The 15074-nt window shown below is 50.8% G+C and overlaps 1 protein-coding gene across 1 annotated transcript in view; it reads right to left on the reverse strand.

The window, feature by feature from the left end:
* Positions 1-701: 701 nt before the first annotated feature.
* NUDT1 (nudix hydrolase 1) overlaps positions 702-15074 on the reverse strand; it is a 159991-nt gene continuing 145618 nt past the window's right edge. The window contains exon 4 of the mRNA XM_069647621.1: positions 702-1465. Coding sequence (XP_069503722.1) covers positions 1272-1465 — 194 coding nt within the window. The 3' untranslated portion in view covers positions 702-1271. The remainder of the gene's footprint in view (positions 1466-15074) is intronic.

The raw sequence follows: 15074 nt of genomic DNA on the forward strand, positions 1-15074 counted from the left end.
TGGACTGATCAAGTAGATGCCTGCTGTACATTTTGCCGCTGGGATACTGGCCAAATAAACATTCCTCTAAGGGGCTGTGTATCGGCGCAAGACATAAAAGAGAAGGCAACGTGCTTAGTAACTGTTTCTCTTAAAATGAGAATATATCAAGAGAGCAATACATGCCCACTCAGCTGAGCCCCTAATTCAGCCGTAGCATGGGCTCGTTAGTTCTCGCCACTGCTTATGCCTGCTGCAAACAATGTTAATGAGGTTACTATTCATGTACCTTTATGAGGGTGACAATGCTAGAAGCAGCTCCAGAGTTTAATTTCCTCTGAAATCAATGAACGGTCTGGCACCCGCTACAAGTAGGGATGAATGATAACGATTCGGTGTCTTTATTAAAGAGTTTACATGGAGGGAGCTGATGTCAGTACTAATGTAAAATTTCCTTCTAGAATGCCTGAAAACACGATAACTAAGTGCGAGGTAGATTGGGGAAATTGCTGCAGCGAATAGAAGTAGGAGCATAAGGACCCATGGACCAGTGTACTTAGATACCTTTTATAGAGGAAATGTTTTAACTTTCCCTATGTCCTACAATGTTGCTCGATAAACTAAAGCTCTAGGCCCCATGGTTGTAATGCAGCATCACAATTTAAATGCACAATGTATTTCCCCGTCTTAGATTAGTTAAAAACTGGATTGAAACAGATGGGTCACTCTACACAAATTGTATTGTGGCAAATGGACCTTTAAACAACGCAATCACATGAGTAGCTGGGCAAATGTAGCTCAATGAGGAGACCAATAAAATGGTAGTGCCGAAGTCGCCCCATAGCAGTCACGACTCAAGGAGGCTCACAGAGTCAGATGTAGAAGTAGCACATTTTCAAATGGCAATTTTGATTCAGAAAAATAGAACACTACCAATGTTGTGCATTCAGTCTTAGTTGGGATGGTCACCACTCTATAAAAGTTCATATCATTCAGTACCAAAGAAGTTAAAGTAAAAAAAAAAAGTGTATCCATTTAAAATAGAAAAACGTTGCCTTTGCTCAAGTACGAACAACTCACATCTTTGACGCAGTGGTCCCAAATTTACATTTCTCTAAAACTCGAAAGCCAGTATTGTTTTGATGTAGAAAACTTTCATAACTTTGCCCACAATTGCCAATAAAGTCTCATTTTTAAAATTAAATCTTGTTGCATGTATATGCAGTAGCTCCAGGAACTAGTGTAGAAGTCATTCACATACACCGATCCTTTCTTTTAGTGCAGCAGTCCTTTTATAGGACAAGATGATTTTCTTGGATTTCTGCTACTTCTTCCAATGTGTAATCAAGAATCGTGTCATGTCCCTGAAACTTGAAATAGCCGAGGAACTTCCTTTTTTGGAGCATAATGGGAAACCAGTAGATGTCATCAGGCCACATCTGCATGAAGGGTACATTATCCAGCTCAAACCACTGAGGACGCATTTCTAAAGGAAACAAAAATTATAACCTGATGATTAACACCACAAATGCGATCAACGTACAAAGACAATCGTGATGTTAAAGTTAATTGGCCATACGTGTTGCATTGCATACCATAAACTACCAAGCTCTTGATTGATCAAGCACATGCCCGATTGGTAAAACAGGACCAGTACTGGAGTTGGCTGGACTCATTTAGAACATGCTAACAATGCAGCACTGCTAGCAGATGTGGCTGTAAAATTATGCGTGTTAAGGTGATGTGCAGTGGATGAGGCAGCCGGAGCAGGTGTAGAATCTGGCCAGCCACTGATACCAAGACTCTGCTAATTGAACCCAGAAACAGGTATAGAATGCGGAGCTCTCTCGGTTGGATCAGGTTGTGGGATAAGAGAGGGGAGTTTGTTGTTGGGGAAATGTGTTATTCGGCTGGGGGGTACGACAGCACTGGGATACAAGTGCTATGGGGTAGGGTCCCAGAGGAGCAAAGGGGGCACGGCTAAAGGTGGGGCAGTACCTGAAGCAGCATGCAATACAGCTGGCCAAACTGCAGGAAGACATGCATTACTTACCATAATAGCATTTCTGATGATTGTATCTGCTTAGATTCACATGCTGTGCATATAATCCGACATCTAGTGGTAATCGCAGAGCTTTGATTGATTCATTCTTTCGAGGATCGAAAGGGGACGTCGACATGGGCGTGCCTGTAACACTATCCCTAACGTGGTGTGTAGTGTACCCACAATCACTAATGCGTCGAGGTCCCTCCGATTGTATTTTTTCTACCATGAGGGAGCCTTAAAACCAACGTGAGTACAAAGAGAGGTGTAAGATGTCTATGTTCCCTCTACTCCAAGAGGGGAGGAAGGGGGGGGATGTGAATCTAAGCAGATACAATCATCAGAAATGCTATTACGGTAAGTAATGCATGTCTTCTGACACTTGTTAATCTGCTAAGAATCACATGCTGTACATAGATTATCAAGCAGTACCCAGAGATGGTGGTGGGATGTGTGCAGGAACAGTATGAAAGAGATGTCTTCGCGCCACCTGAGAGTCTAACCTAAGTGTGTATCTAGGCAGTAGTGTTGTGTAAAGGTGTGTACAGAACTCCAGGTTGATGCTTTACAAATGGACTCAAGAGGAACATTTACAATGAAAGCCAGTGCCCAGAGTAGAGTGTGCTCTAGGCTTGAAGGGCATATCTTTTGGCAAGAGTGTAGCACAGTGTGATGCAGTTTACGATCCACTTTGAAATGGCTGATTTAGAGACAGGGTCCCCCTCTCTACCAGCTGCCACTGAAACAAAACTCTGGTTTGTCTTTCTTAGTGGTTTTGTTTTCTACAGACAATATATCACTGCTCTCCTCACATCAAGTGTGGAGGCTTTTTTCTGCCACATTAGTGGGGGTTCTGGAAAAAGGTGGGTAGTTCCATTGATTGGTTCACATGGAAATTTGAAATAAATGTAAGCGCAAAATGTGGGTGAGTGTGCAGGACCACCTTAACCTTGTGGATCATGACCAATGGGTCCTGAACTGAAAGGGCCTGCAGTTCACCAACTCTCCTTATTTATGTAACTGCCACCAGGAAGGCGGTCTTGTAGATCAGTGCTTTAAGGCTAGCCTTATGCATAGGTTCAAAGGGAGGTCACATTAGTCTAATCAGTACAACATTCAGGTCCCATGGGGGATCAAGTCTTTTAACCCCTTCCATAAAAGCCTTGATCACTGGAATTTTCCACCACGAAACCTGGGACGTGGTGTAAAATGAAAGTTCAGCTAAGTGGACCTTCAAGGAATTGAATACCAGGCCTGAATCTAGTAGGTGAGTCAGGTACAGGACAATATGTGTTGGGGAGCAGTCAATAGGATGGATGCTTTTGTTATTGCACCAGATGACGAAACGTTTCCATTTATTGGAGTAGAAATGTCCAGTGTTAGGTTTTCATAATTCTCTAAGTATGTCCATGCATCTTGGAGGAAGTTGAAGGTGTCCAAACTCTATGACTTCAGGAACCAGGCTGCTGAGTTGAGAATTTGCAGGCATGGATGAAGTGTCTCCGCCCTCTGTCTTGTGACAGCATGTTGTAGGGGCATGGCAGCTTCCTCGCAGGTGCGACTGACATTGTCATCAGGTGAGAGAACCAGGATTGGCAGGCCCGCATTGGGGCCACCAGAATCATTGTGACTGGTTCCTGGTGCATCTTGTGCACTATCTTGTTGAGTCGGGGGAAAAGCGTAGAGAAATTTCCCTGACCATGTTATCCAGAGACCGCTGCCCTTGGAGCGATTCTGCGGGTACTTGGAGGCATAATTTGGGCATTGTGAGTTCTCCAGAGTTGCATACAAGTCGATCTCTGCAAAGCCCCAGTCTGCGAAGACATTGAGAACAATGTCTTCGAGTAACGTCCCACTACCCGTAAAGTACGAATGGCAGTCTCCGATGAGCACGTCCACCAGAAGATTAGTTTCCCTGGAACGTGTTGCGAAAGGAGGAACATCTTGTGTTTGAAAGTCCATTTGCATATGTTCTGCGACAGTTTGGATAGCCCTGGAGAGTGCATGCCCCCTTGCTTGTTCAGGTAATACATGACTGTGGTACTGTCCGTGAGGACTAGGACCGGCTTCCCTAGAGGTCCGTTTGGAATGCCTTCAGGGCTTTGAACACTGCTACCAGTTTCAACAGGTTCATGTGGTTGGTTGCTACCTCTGGCGACCACACACCATGCGCCATCTCATGAAGGAGGTGAGCCCACCCCACCCCGTCAGAGATGCGTCCGTGGTAAGAGTGGCTTCTACTGCGGGGGTGGTGAAGGTCTTCCTCTGCAAGGGGTTTTCCCTTGACCACCACTGCAGAGACTGAACGAGGGCTGCTGAGACAACCACTAGATCATCCCATTGTTCACTGGCCTGACACCGTTGGCTCGAGAGTCACTCTTGCATGTGGAGCATGTGCAGATGTGCGTGAGGAACTAGGTAGATGCAGGAGGCCATCATCCCTAACAGTCACACGGCTTTGGGTACGGTCACCTTGTGATTGGCAACATAGTGAGGGATCTGGAATAGCATGTTTTGAACCCTCTCGTTGAAGGGGAAGACAAGCCCGTCTTTTGTCCTAATTAGAGCTAATGCGCAAGCGCTGAGAGAGGGAATTGCATCCTTCTTTGAGGTAAACGAGGGGCCCATGGATGACATGGGGATGCAATGGGAGACATTTAAGGTTACCCACGGGGGGTGTGCATGTCCCAGGTGGTGGGAGTTAGGAGGACCTTGGAGAACTCTATAAAAGATTTGGAGGGGGAGATTGGTCGACTTGAGGAGGCACTGGAGAATGGGCAGCAGGTAGGGGAGGCTTTGGCAGAAAAGATGAGGGCTCACCAGAAGGCCCAGGATTCCATGGCGCAGCACAACGGCTTCTGGCGTGGCTCATAAGGAAGGAGCATGCAGGAGCTCCAATCACTCAGATACAAGACCAGGCGGGTAATTTGGTGCTGTCGCAGGAAGGGATGATTTCTGGGGTACTATAAGGGCCTTTATTCTACTGAAGATACAGACTCGGAGCTGGAGGCTTTGGACTTGCTGGAGCTGGTGAGAATATCAAGGGTGGGAGAGCAGGCTAGGAAAGGGTTGGAAGCACCACTAGAGGAGGAGGAATTACTAGGCACGATTAGGGCCATGCAGAACAAAGCTCTGGGGAGCAACGGGTTCCCTGTAGAGTTTAACAAGGTGTTTGCGGATATTCTGGTTCCCCAGCTAAAGAGGATTTATGATAACACATTGCAAGGGGTATACTTCCAGGAACAAGGCAATAAGCAGTGACTACAGTGCTACTCAAGAAGGATAAGGACCCGACCCAATGAGCCTCATTTACAGGCCTATCTATTTACTGAATGTAGATGCGAATATCCTGGGTAAGGTGCTAGCATCCTGTTACGCTCACCTGGTTCCATGGGGGCACCACCCAGCAATCGGTGTCCAGGTATCCTTCCCTGCAATGCCCAGTAGTGACTTGCGGAAGAATCCTGCCAGAAATACAGGTAAACAATGTTTAGGACCGGGTAACTGGGATTAACAGCCTCCCACCACCCGGTATGTCTGCGGTCCCTCTGGGCTTCCTCTCACCTTGTTCTTGATGTTGGCGGGTTCTCCGTCCTGCCGTCTCAGCAGGGGTGCGTGGTGCTTTGCAGGCTACGGCGGTCGAGTTACTTCACAGATGCTGGCCCGACGTGAGTCTTTCAGGTAGGTCTTATTGCTATGATGTTTTGCTGTCCTAGCATGCCTTTCTGGAATTAACAATGTCTTTTTTTTCCTCTTCCTTAGGTACATGGAAGTCCAATTCGTGGCGACGATTGGATTCGGGGTTCGCTGGTAAGTATTAGCGTTTTTAGAGCGCCTAGACGTGGCGAGTTGGCGCTTAATGCAGCGCTAAGGTGCCTTGCCTTTGCTAACCTGTTATCTTTTGTCTTCACAGGTCGCGGTGCTCCGCCAGAGTGTAGAATTCCAGAGATGTTGCGGAATGAAGTGCGAGTGGGAAGGTAAGCCTTTTGGCGGAGTTTGTTAATTGTGTAAAATGTCTAATGAGTTGTCTTTCCCTTTCTGCAGGTCCGTCGATCCGAAGGAGCGCTGGTTCCAGGATGCCAGTTGGAAGAGCTGAGGACCGCTAATGATGGAATTCAGGTAAGCTGCAACCTTTTCTAACTATGTCTTCTTTCTTTTTCTGCAGATGCTGTTTATCCGAGGTTCGTGGCTGAAGCTGAACGCGGTGAGCATCACGTTGCAGAATTGCAAACTAACGCAAAGCGTGTCAGTCCAGTCGGGCGTGGTTTACATAGCTTCAAGAAACAAGTCCAGGTAAAAGAGTTCCAAGGTGCCACACCCAAACCATCCTTCTGCAAGCCAGGTTCCAAGAAGCCCGATTTTGTGGATGCTTCCACATTGAATGACAGTAACAAAAAGTAGTTCCCAAGCACAAGCTCATTAAGTATGAGCCTGGCACCAAAGGCGCCAGGACTGGCCCCAAGAAGGCCTAGGTTGGGATTTAGTGGAGACTGGGGTCAAGGATCCCCCTGGCCCATGGGTAGGCCAAGGGGGCTTCGGCGTGAGGGTCGTGACACATCCAGGCTGGCCAAGGTAGCCCCCCGGCATAGTGTGGGTTTATTGGGGGCTGTGACACCAGTCTTGAATCTGCGCCAGTTGCACCACGTAATGGATTTAGTTAAACATTCAGAGGGAGATTGTGTGGGCAGCTTTGGAGGCAGCCAAAGCGTTTGCCGAGGTTGTTCAGGGTGTTGGAGGCCTATGACTTCCGGGGGAGGTGGGGATCCAGAGGTGGATAAATCTTCTGTACAACGGCCCAATGGTCAGAGTCAGAACGGGTGAGTGGACTATCGCAAGGGTGAACACTGGAGCGGGGTACACGGCATGGCTTCCCAGTTTCCCTAAAAGTATTCACCTTAGCACTTGAGCCGCTGGCTAGATAGTTTAGAACATACATCCCCGAAATAAGGCATCTAGGCAGGTGGGGTGACCCATAGTATATCACTGTACGCAGATGATGTCTTATTATACTACTGAGGAGGACTGTGAGGCAGTGCAAAGGGCCTTCTCTGCTAAGATACCAAAGGCTAGAGATAATATCATTGCATCTAGAGAAGCTCCAAGCACTGTAATAGCACCACCTGTCGTAAAAATTCAGACAGTGTGAAAGGTCAAGTTTTAGCTTTCACCCGGTTTCAGAAGAAGAGCTGATCACAGTATTGGCAAAAATGAAACCCACGTCAGGTTCAGAAAAATATTCTGCCGGCCAAAATAATCATAGACAATAAAGAATTGTTCTCCCCTGTACTCACAAGAATAGTTAATGCCTCGTTCCATGAGGGTATAGTACCCAAGTGTATTAAGAAGGTCACCATCACACCTTTGGTTAAAAAGGTGGGCCTGGACCCAAAGGATCCAGGTAATCTGCACCCTATTACCAATTAAAACTTAATTTTAAAAATCTTTGACAAGATAGCAACTAACAAATTTCAAAAGCATATAGAAGCCCAGGGAATTCTTTATGAGCAGCAATCGGGTTTCCGTGCGGCTCATTGCACAGAAACTGCCATGATAGATCTGTAGTCTTGCAAGCTGGAAATCCTGGACAGGGGCAAGGTGGGGATCCTGATGGTACTAGACCTAAGTGCCGCTTCGATTTGGTTGATCACCAATTACTGCAAAGGGCACTGGACAAAATGGCGGGATGTTCGTCCATCGCACTTGCATGGCTGACATCATCCCTAGCGGATCGCAAAGCAAGAGTGCACTGGGGGGGAAACCTTCTCTGAGGCCGCTCATATTAACTTTGGAGTTCCACAGGGAGTGAGTCTGTCACCTTTACAATTCAATTTATATATGAGATGTCTCTGTGACCTATTGGAAAGCGTTGGCATGTTTTTTTACAAACTACGCCAACGATACTCAGTATTCGCATTGGTGGGCGATCATCTTATAGATAATGCCAAAATAGCAGAGGTTTATTACATTATTGACAAATGGATGAAGCACAATTGGATGTGTTTCAACAATACAAAAACAGAGTTGATGATATTTGGCACACGCCAAGCGAGAGCAAAGTTAGGCGCGGAATACAAAGCTTTTGTCATCAAGGCCGCTAGCATCCCAGTAATGCCTCCGGTCAAAACATTAGGGATGGTGGTGGCGACATTGGTGGGGGTCGGATGTACAGGTTAAGCTTCTACACTAGAATAATGCTCATTACTTATGCCTATTGAGAGCAATCCGACCCTTCACGGCTACCATCGTCAGGGCCATTATTTTATCTCACCTGGACTATGGCAACATGTTGTTGGTAGGGGCGAACAAGGAGGAGATCGAGAGTTGCCAGGTTATGGAGAACAATGCTGTTTGCATCATTAAAAGGGATCAAGACCAGAGAACCTATAACTGCAGGAAGGAACAAGTAACTTACCTGTAACTGTTGTTCTCCATCATGGGTCTGGCATGGATTCACATGCTCATATTCCCCGTCATCAGGCCGGGAATCCTCGATATAGAAAAAAGTCAATATCAGTTTCGTTTCCGATCTGTCTTTCTTAGTAGTAACCAATCACTGGTCTCTGGGTCATACTGCCCCCAGCCAATGACTGCCCTCTCCCTAAGCCCCGCCTCTGGCAGCCATCCTCAGATTTGGTAGCATGTAAAGTGGCAGTATGACCAAGTGAAGAGCCGCAGAGGGGTAGGCGGGAGGGTTCGCATGTGAATCCATGCCAGACCCATGCTGGAGAACAACAGTTACAGGTAAGTAACTTGTTCCTTCTCCAGCATGGGGTCTGGCATGGATTCACATGCTCATGAATAAGAGAATACATAGCAGTACAAACATGCACAACCACGGGAGGTGGCAACAGGCTCAACATTAAGCAATACAACAACTCAACGTTAAGCATCTCTTACCTCCTCACCAGGCTCACCTTAAGCGAACAGGTTGCGCAGCACTGCTTGGCCAACGCTGGACTCCTCCCTGGAGCCCCGATCGACGCAGTAGAATCTTGTGAAGGTGTGGGTCGACCTCCACGTCGCAGCCCTGCAGATGTCCAGCAGGGGCACACCAGACAGGAACGCCGTGGTAGCAGCGATCGCTCTGGTCGAATGGGCTCTCGGACGGCCGGGCAGCGGTCGGTTTGCCAACTGGTTACAGTGCATGATGCAGCCGGAGAGCCATCTGGAAATGGAAGTCTTCGAGAGAGCCTTCCCTTGATTCACAGTCCCAAAGTGAACAAACAGCTGTGATGTCTTCCGAAAACTCTTTGTGCGGTCCACGTAGAACTTCAGCTCTCTAGCTACGTCCAGCGAGTGCAGAGTCCCTTTAGCCGGCAACGAAGGAGATGGGAAGAAAACTGGCAACACCAAGGGTTCGTTGAGGTGAAAGTCCGACGGCACCTTGGGCATGAAGGAGGGGTGCGTCCTCAGCACCACCCTCGTGTCGTGAAACGTCAAGTATGGCGGCTTGCAAGATAGGGCCTGGATCTCTCCCACTCATCGTGCAGAGGTGATGGCCACGAGAAACGCTGTCTTCCACGACAGAAACTTCAACGTTGCCGAATGCATAGGCTCAAATGGGCCCCCCCCCCCATGAGCCTGGTCAGCACCATGTTGAGCTCCCACGCCGTGGTAGGGGCCTTCACCAGCGGGAATGATCGGAACAATCCTTTCATAAATTCCTTCACCAGTCGATGAGACCACAAGGACGCCCGTCCCATAGTTCTGGTGTATCGTGAGATGGCGGCCAGATGTATCTTGATGGAAGCGTGAGCTAGTCCAGCCTTGGCCAATGCCAGTAGGTACGGCAATACTTGAGGGGCCGTAATCCGCAGAGGGTTAATCTTCTGTGCACGGCCCCAGACAGAGAACCTCTTCCATTTATGTCCGTAGCACTTGAGATTTGAGGACGCCTTGCCTTTGCAAGAACCTCTCTGCAGTCGGCCAGGATGTCGTACCCTCCAAACTCTAGTGCTGCAGGAGCCAGGCCTGCAAGTTCAGCGACTCCGGGTTGTGGTGAAGAATGGCGCCTCCTTCTCTGCATAGAAGATCTGCGTCCGTCGGCAGCTTGACAGGTGTGGACATTGACAAGTCCAGATGGTCCGGGAACCAGATCTGTCTCGGCCACGCCGGTGCGACGAGGATCATCCTGCACCGGGACCTCTTGAGTTGGTTGATGTGCCGGAGCAGCAACGGCAGCGGAGAGAACGCATAAAGAAATAGGCCATCCCAGGTGAACGAGAAAGCATCACCCATGCTCTTCGGCTGGGGGAACCTGCTGGTGAACCTCCGGCACTTGGAATTCGTCGCCGTCGCGAAGATATCGATTTGGGGTTCGCCCCATCGTCGGAAGAGTCGATCCACTTGATCCTGGCGTAGTTCCCACTCGTGGCACAAGCACAGTTCTCTGCTGAGTGAGTCGGCGATCGTGTTTTTTATTCCTGCCAGTTGAAGAGGCACCAGAAACATCCCTTGGACGACGGCCCAATGCCACAGATCCTGGGCTTCCTTGGATAGGGCAGGGGATCTGGTTCCACCCCGCTTCTGGATGTAGAACATCGTGGTGGTGTTGTCGGTGAAGATCCTCACCACCTTGCCCTTGAGGGACGGAAGAAAAGACCCTAGGGCCCAGAACACTGCGCAGAGCTCCAAGATGTTGATGTGGAGTGACTTCTCCTCCGGGAGCCAAAGGCCTCTCGCGTGAAGATCTCCGGAGTGCGCTCCCCAACCTTCCAGGGAGGCATCCGTCATCACCGTCACCTGGTGAGCTGGGGTCTGACAGTCCGTGCCCGCCGATAGATGAGAGCGGGTACCCCACCACCGGATCGCCTGATGGAACGTCTCGTTGAGAGGGATCCTGTCCTCGAAGCTGCCCGTTGACTGGACCCAGCGGGCGTCGAGCAACTCTTGCAAGGGGCGGATCCGAAGCCTGCAAAGGCACACCAGATAAATGCAGGAGGACATCATCCCGAGGAGGGGACTTGATAGATCTTACCCTGGCCATGTCCGTGGCCAGCAGACGCTGCACCATGCCCAGAATGGACCTGGTCCTTTCCTCCAACGGCGAGGCCAGCTCACTTGTCCTTGCCCGGATGAGCCAGTCGTCCAGGTAGGGGTAGACGTGGATCCCCTGTAGGCGCAGCCGCGCTGCCACCGGTGCGAGGCACTTGGTGAACACCCTGGGTGCCGACTTCAATCCGAACGGGGGGCCTTGAACTGGTAGTACCGCCCTTGGACCACGAACCTGATGAACTTTCCGTGTCTTTTTAGAATGGGGATGTGGAAGTACGCATCCTCCAAGTCCAACGACGACAGGAAATCGCCCTCCTCTAGCTGTCCCAGCAGGTGCTGGAGGGCGACCATCCGAACTTCTGTGCCTTGATGTACTTGTTCAGTCGTCGCAGGTCCAGGATGGGGCGCCATCCTCCCGTCTTTTTTACGAGGAAGTACCTTGAGTAAACTCCGGAGCCCCAAAGCCTCTTTGGGACGAGCTTGATGGCACCCTTCTTGATCATCGCCCTTACTTCCAACAGTAGTTGAGGGACGTGACTGTCCTTCCTGGCCACGGGTGGAACGCGAGGGCACTTCTTCTGAAACTCAAGGGCGTGCCCTTGGGCCAGGGCGTCCAGCACCCAATGGTTGGAGGAGATTGACTCCCACACGCTGACGAACCTCGCCAGCAGGCCTCCCACGGGGTGCTTCGGCGGGGGCCCGACCCCACGGTCGATTCAATCTTGTTTGGAGGCCGCCTTGCCTCCTTGACCTCCCTGTGGACGACGGGCACCACCTGACTTGCCGCGTCCCCTGTAGGCTTCCTGGGACGAAGATCTTGCCGCTTGGCGTTACGTGGAGGAGCCACTGCCGGATCCCTTGGAGGCACCTTGTCTGCCTCCGGAGTTCCGAAATGACGGCCGTCATTGTTGGAGCACTCCCAGTGCCCGGGCAGTCTCCGTGTCTGTCTTGATGGCCTGAGGGGACTTATTCCCATCGAAGGGAATGTCCAAAACCTTGGTTTGTTGGTCCTGGCGGTAATCCATCGCCTTGAGCCATCCTCGTCTCAGGCAAACACTGTTGCCCAACTGACGGAAACCGGTGTCGGCGATGTCCGTTGCCACCGTGATGGCGTGGTCCGAAGCATTCTCACCTTCCTGTAGGATTTCAAGGGCCTCAGCCCTTTTGGCGTCCGGAAGGAAGTCCAACAGAGGGGTGATTTTGAACCACAACTCCCTGTCATAGCGGGCTACGATAGCCAGGGCGTTGGCCGCCTTGATAGTCGTCGCTGCGAATGAGATGACCCGTCGTCCCATCGTGTCCAGCTTCCTGCCCTCGCCGTCCGGCGGGGAAGTTGATGTCAAGGCCGATGCCCCCCCCCCCCAAGCTTTCTTCTTTGCCGCCGCCGAGACGACCAAATCCGGGGTAGGTTGCGCCCAAAGGCACAAGGGGGCAGCGCTGGGTACCCGGTACTTCTTCTCGTACCGGTCCCTCTTTGCCGGCGCCGTGGCAGGGTTCTTGAGGAGGGCGAGCCCCTCATCCCAGATGTCATCAAGAAGTGGTACGGCGAGGACCGTCTTCCTTTTAGCCTCGCGCCGTTGGTAAAGGAACCCTTCCTTCTTCTCTTCTGGGCAGAGCTGGAAGAGCTTGGATGCCCTGGAAATCATGGCATGAAAGGATCCAATCTCGTCGGGCAACGGGGGACACGTCCCATCGTCGCCTCCGTCGTCATCTGTACCTGTCATAGACGTGTCCTTGCCTGTATCATCCCCGTGGGTAGTAGCCCGGGGGGGAGGGCAGAGCAGGCCGCAGAGGCATGAGAGGTGGCGTAGGATGCGTCGTCCCCCTCTTATGCGGTGGACTTTCCGAAGGTCCCGGCTCCGGTTCCCCCGTCGGGTCTGGCTCAGGTACCTCCGTCGGGGGGGGGGAGGGGCAACCTTGTCCTTATCTCCGAGCATAAGGACTGAATCGCTGACAAAATGGCCGCTGAAGTGTCCTGCGGTGCCGGAAACGATGGGCGCGAGGGCTCTTGAGGAACCTAGTCAGCGACACCGTCGTCGCCCTCGTCGGGATCCTCCCGATGGGCTGTGCCTCTTCCACGCCTTTGTTGAACTCTTCTTCAGAGGTCGTGTCCGTATCCATGATGGCCACCTGCCCCTCCCCCACCTTTCCAACGAGGACTTCGTGGGGGTCTTCTCAATGGGCCTGAAATACGACTCCCTCCGCTGTGGCAGGGAGACACTGGGTCCTGAGGTCGCCTCCACTGGCATAGCCTCAACAGGCTGAGCCAGGGCCGCTACGACATCCTCAATCAAGGTCTTAGCAGGGTGAATTAAGGCCATCGCCACCTTCTGGACGCCTGGGGCCTTCACCTTGGGGGGGGGGGGGAGGGTCCGAGCCTCGCTCCCCCTCTGCCGGAAACTTCGAGATCGACCGGGGCCTCTCCAGAAGCTTTGCCGAGTTCTCGGACTTCCTCTTACCCGAGCCAGAGCTCGTGGTTGATGGCGCGGGGAGGATGCGCCCTCCCTGGCAGCCAAGGAGCCCGACCATTCGGCGGTACCGGACTAGCGGTGCTTAGCCTTTTGTTGGCCCCCCGTCGCCGCGGCACCCTCACAGTTCTTAGAAGACCGCACGGACTTCTTTTTCTTCTTCTTGCCTGACGGGCTCTTCCCTTCCAGCCAGTTGGCGAGACGGAGGTGGCGATCCTTCATGGTCCGCTCCGACATGTTCCCACAAAATGCACAGTCCTTCTCCGTGTGCGTCTTGTCCTCATGGAGACAGTGAGGCATAACGAATGCTCGTCCTCCTTGAAAACATTCTGAAGCTGGCATCCAGGGCAGGTCCTGAACAGCTTCCCGGGCGTCGAGCTTCCTTTCTCCTGGGCCATGTCCGGGGTAGGCCTCGGAACTTCTGGAATCCTCCAAAAGCGTAACACGACGAAATCTTCACCCTTGAGAGGCGTAGAAAACTCTGAAACGGATCCCTGTTGATCGATGTAGAAATGGTGGAGCTTGAGACTCTATTTAACTGTAAAATGAGAAAAATCTCCTGAAAAAGCGCGAAAACGCAGCAAAAGCTCGAGAGCTACAGCACGAGGACTCCCAACACTTGAACGTGCGGTAAAAATCTGAGGATGGCTGCCAGAGGCGGGGCTTAGGGAGAGGGCAGTCATTGGCTGGGGGCAGTATGACCCAGAGACCAATGATTGGTTACTACTAAGAAAGACAGATCAGAAACGAAACTGATACTGATTTTTTTCTATACCGAGGATTCCCGACCTGACGACGGGGAATATGAGCATGTGAATCCATGCCAGACCCCATGCTGGAGAAGGATATCTCTGTGTTGGTTGAGGATAGAGGACAGGATCCTATTCAAATCCATGACCATTGTCCATAGGTGTTGATATGGTTTGGCCCCTACTTAGCTTAAGAAGCACTTCTCTAGATACATCCCGTCGCGGTCTCCAAGATCAGAAAAAGCAGAGCAGGATAAATATGCCACGTTTCAGTCGAGTGAATGGATTGGGAAGATCTTTCACAGTACAGGCAGTGCAACACTGAAATAAGCTGCCGCTCACCCTCCGGCTAGAGAATAAATACTTGACTTTCAGGAAACTCCTGAAAACTCACTTGTTTAAATGAGCCCTCCTCAGACTAGAACATTCTCAGTTCGCCCCTGTGTTCATTTTAGGGTGTTTGTCGACGCGCCCTGATAAATAGATATGTGGACAACCATCTGGAAAACATGCCAGTGATTCTGGCAATCTCAGTAATTTTCAGAAGTTGCCAGGATTCCAAGTGTACAGAGAGAAGTCATTGTTGTTCCTGCTGGAGTGCCTTTAGAGCTAGAGATGAGCACTCAGGTGGGAAAGGGAATCCTTCAGATACCTCGGGACACAGGCTTTCCACAAAGTGGAAGACACGTTCATGTACAATACAGGGCGTGCACTTTCAAACATAGGGGAGGAGGTGCAGTTCTGAAAGAAGCTGCCACTCTCGTTTACGGGGGGAGTGGTGCAGTGTAAAATGGTGGTCCTCCCGAAAATCCTGTATTATTTGACGAACATCCCATACAT

This window comes from Ambystoma mexicanum, chromosome 2q (assembly GCF_040938575.1).
Source record: "Ambystoma mexicanum isolate Mex_15411 chromosome 2q, UKY_AmexF1_1, whole genome shotgun sequence".
Lineage (NCBI taxonomy): Eukaryota > Metazoa > Chordata > Amphibia > Caudata > Ambystomatidae > Ambystoma > Ambystoma mexicanum.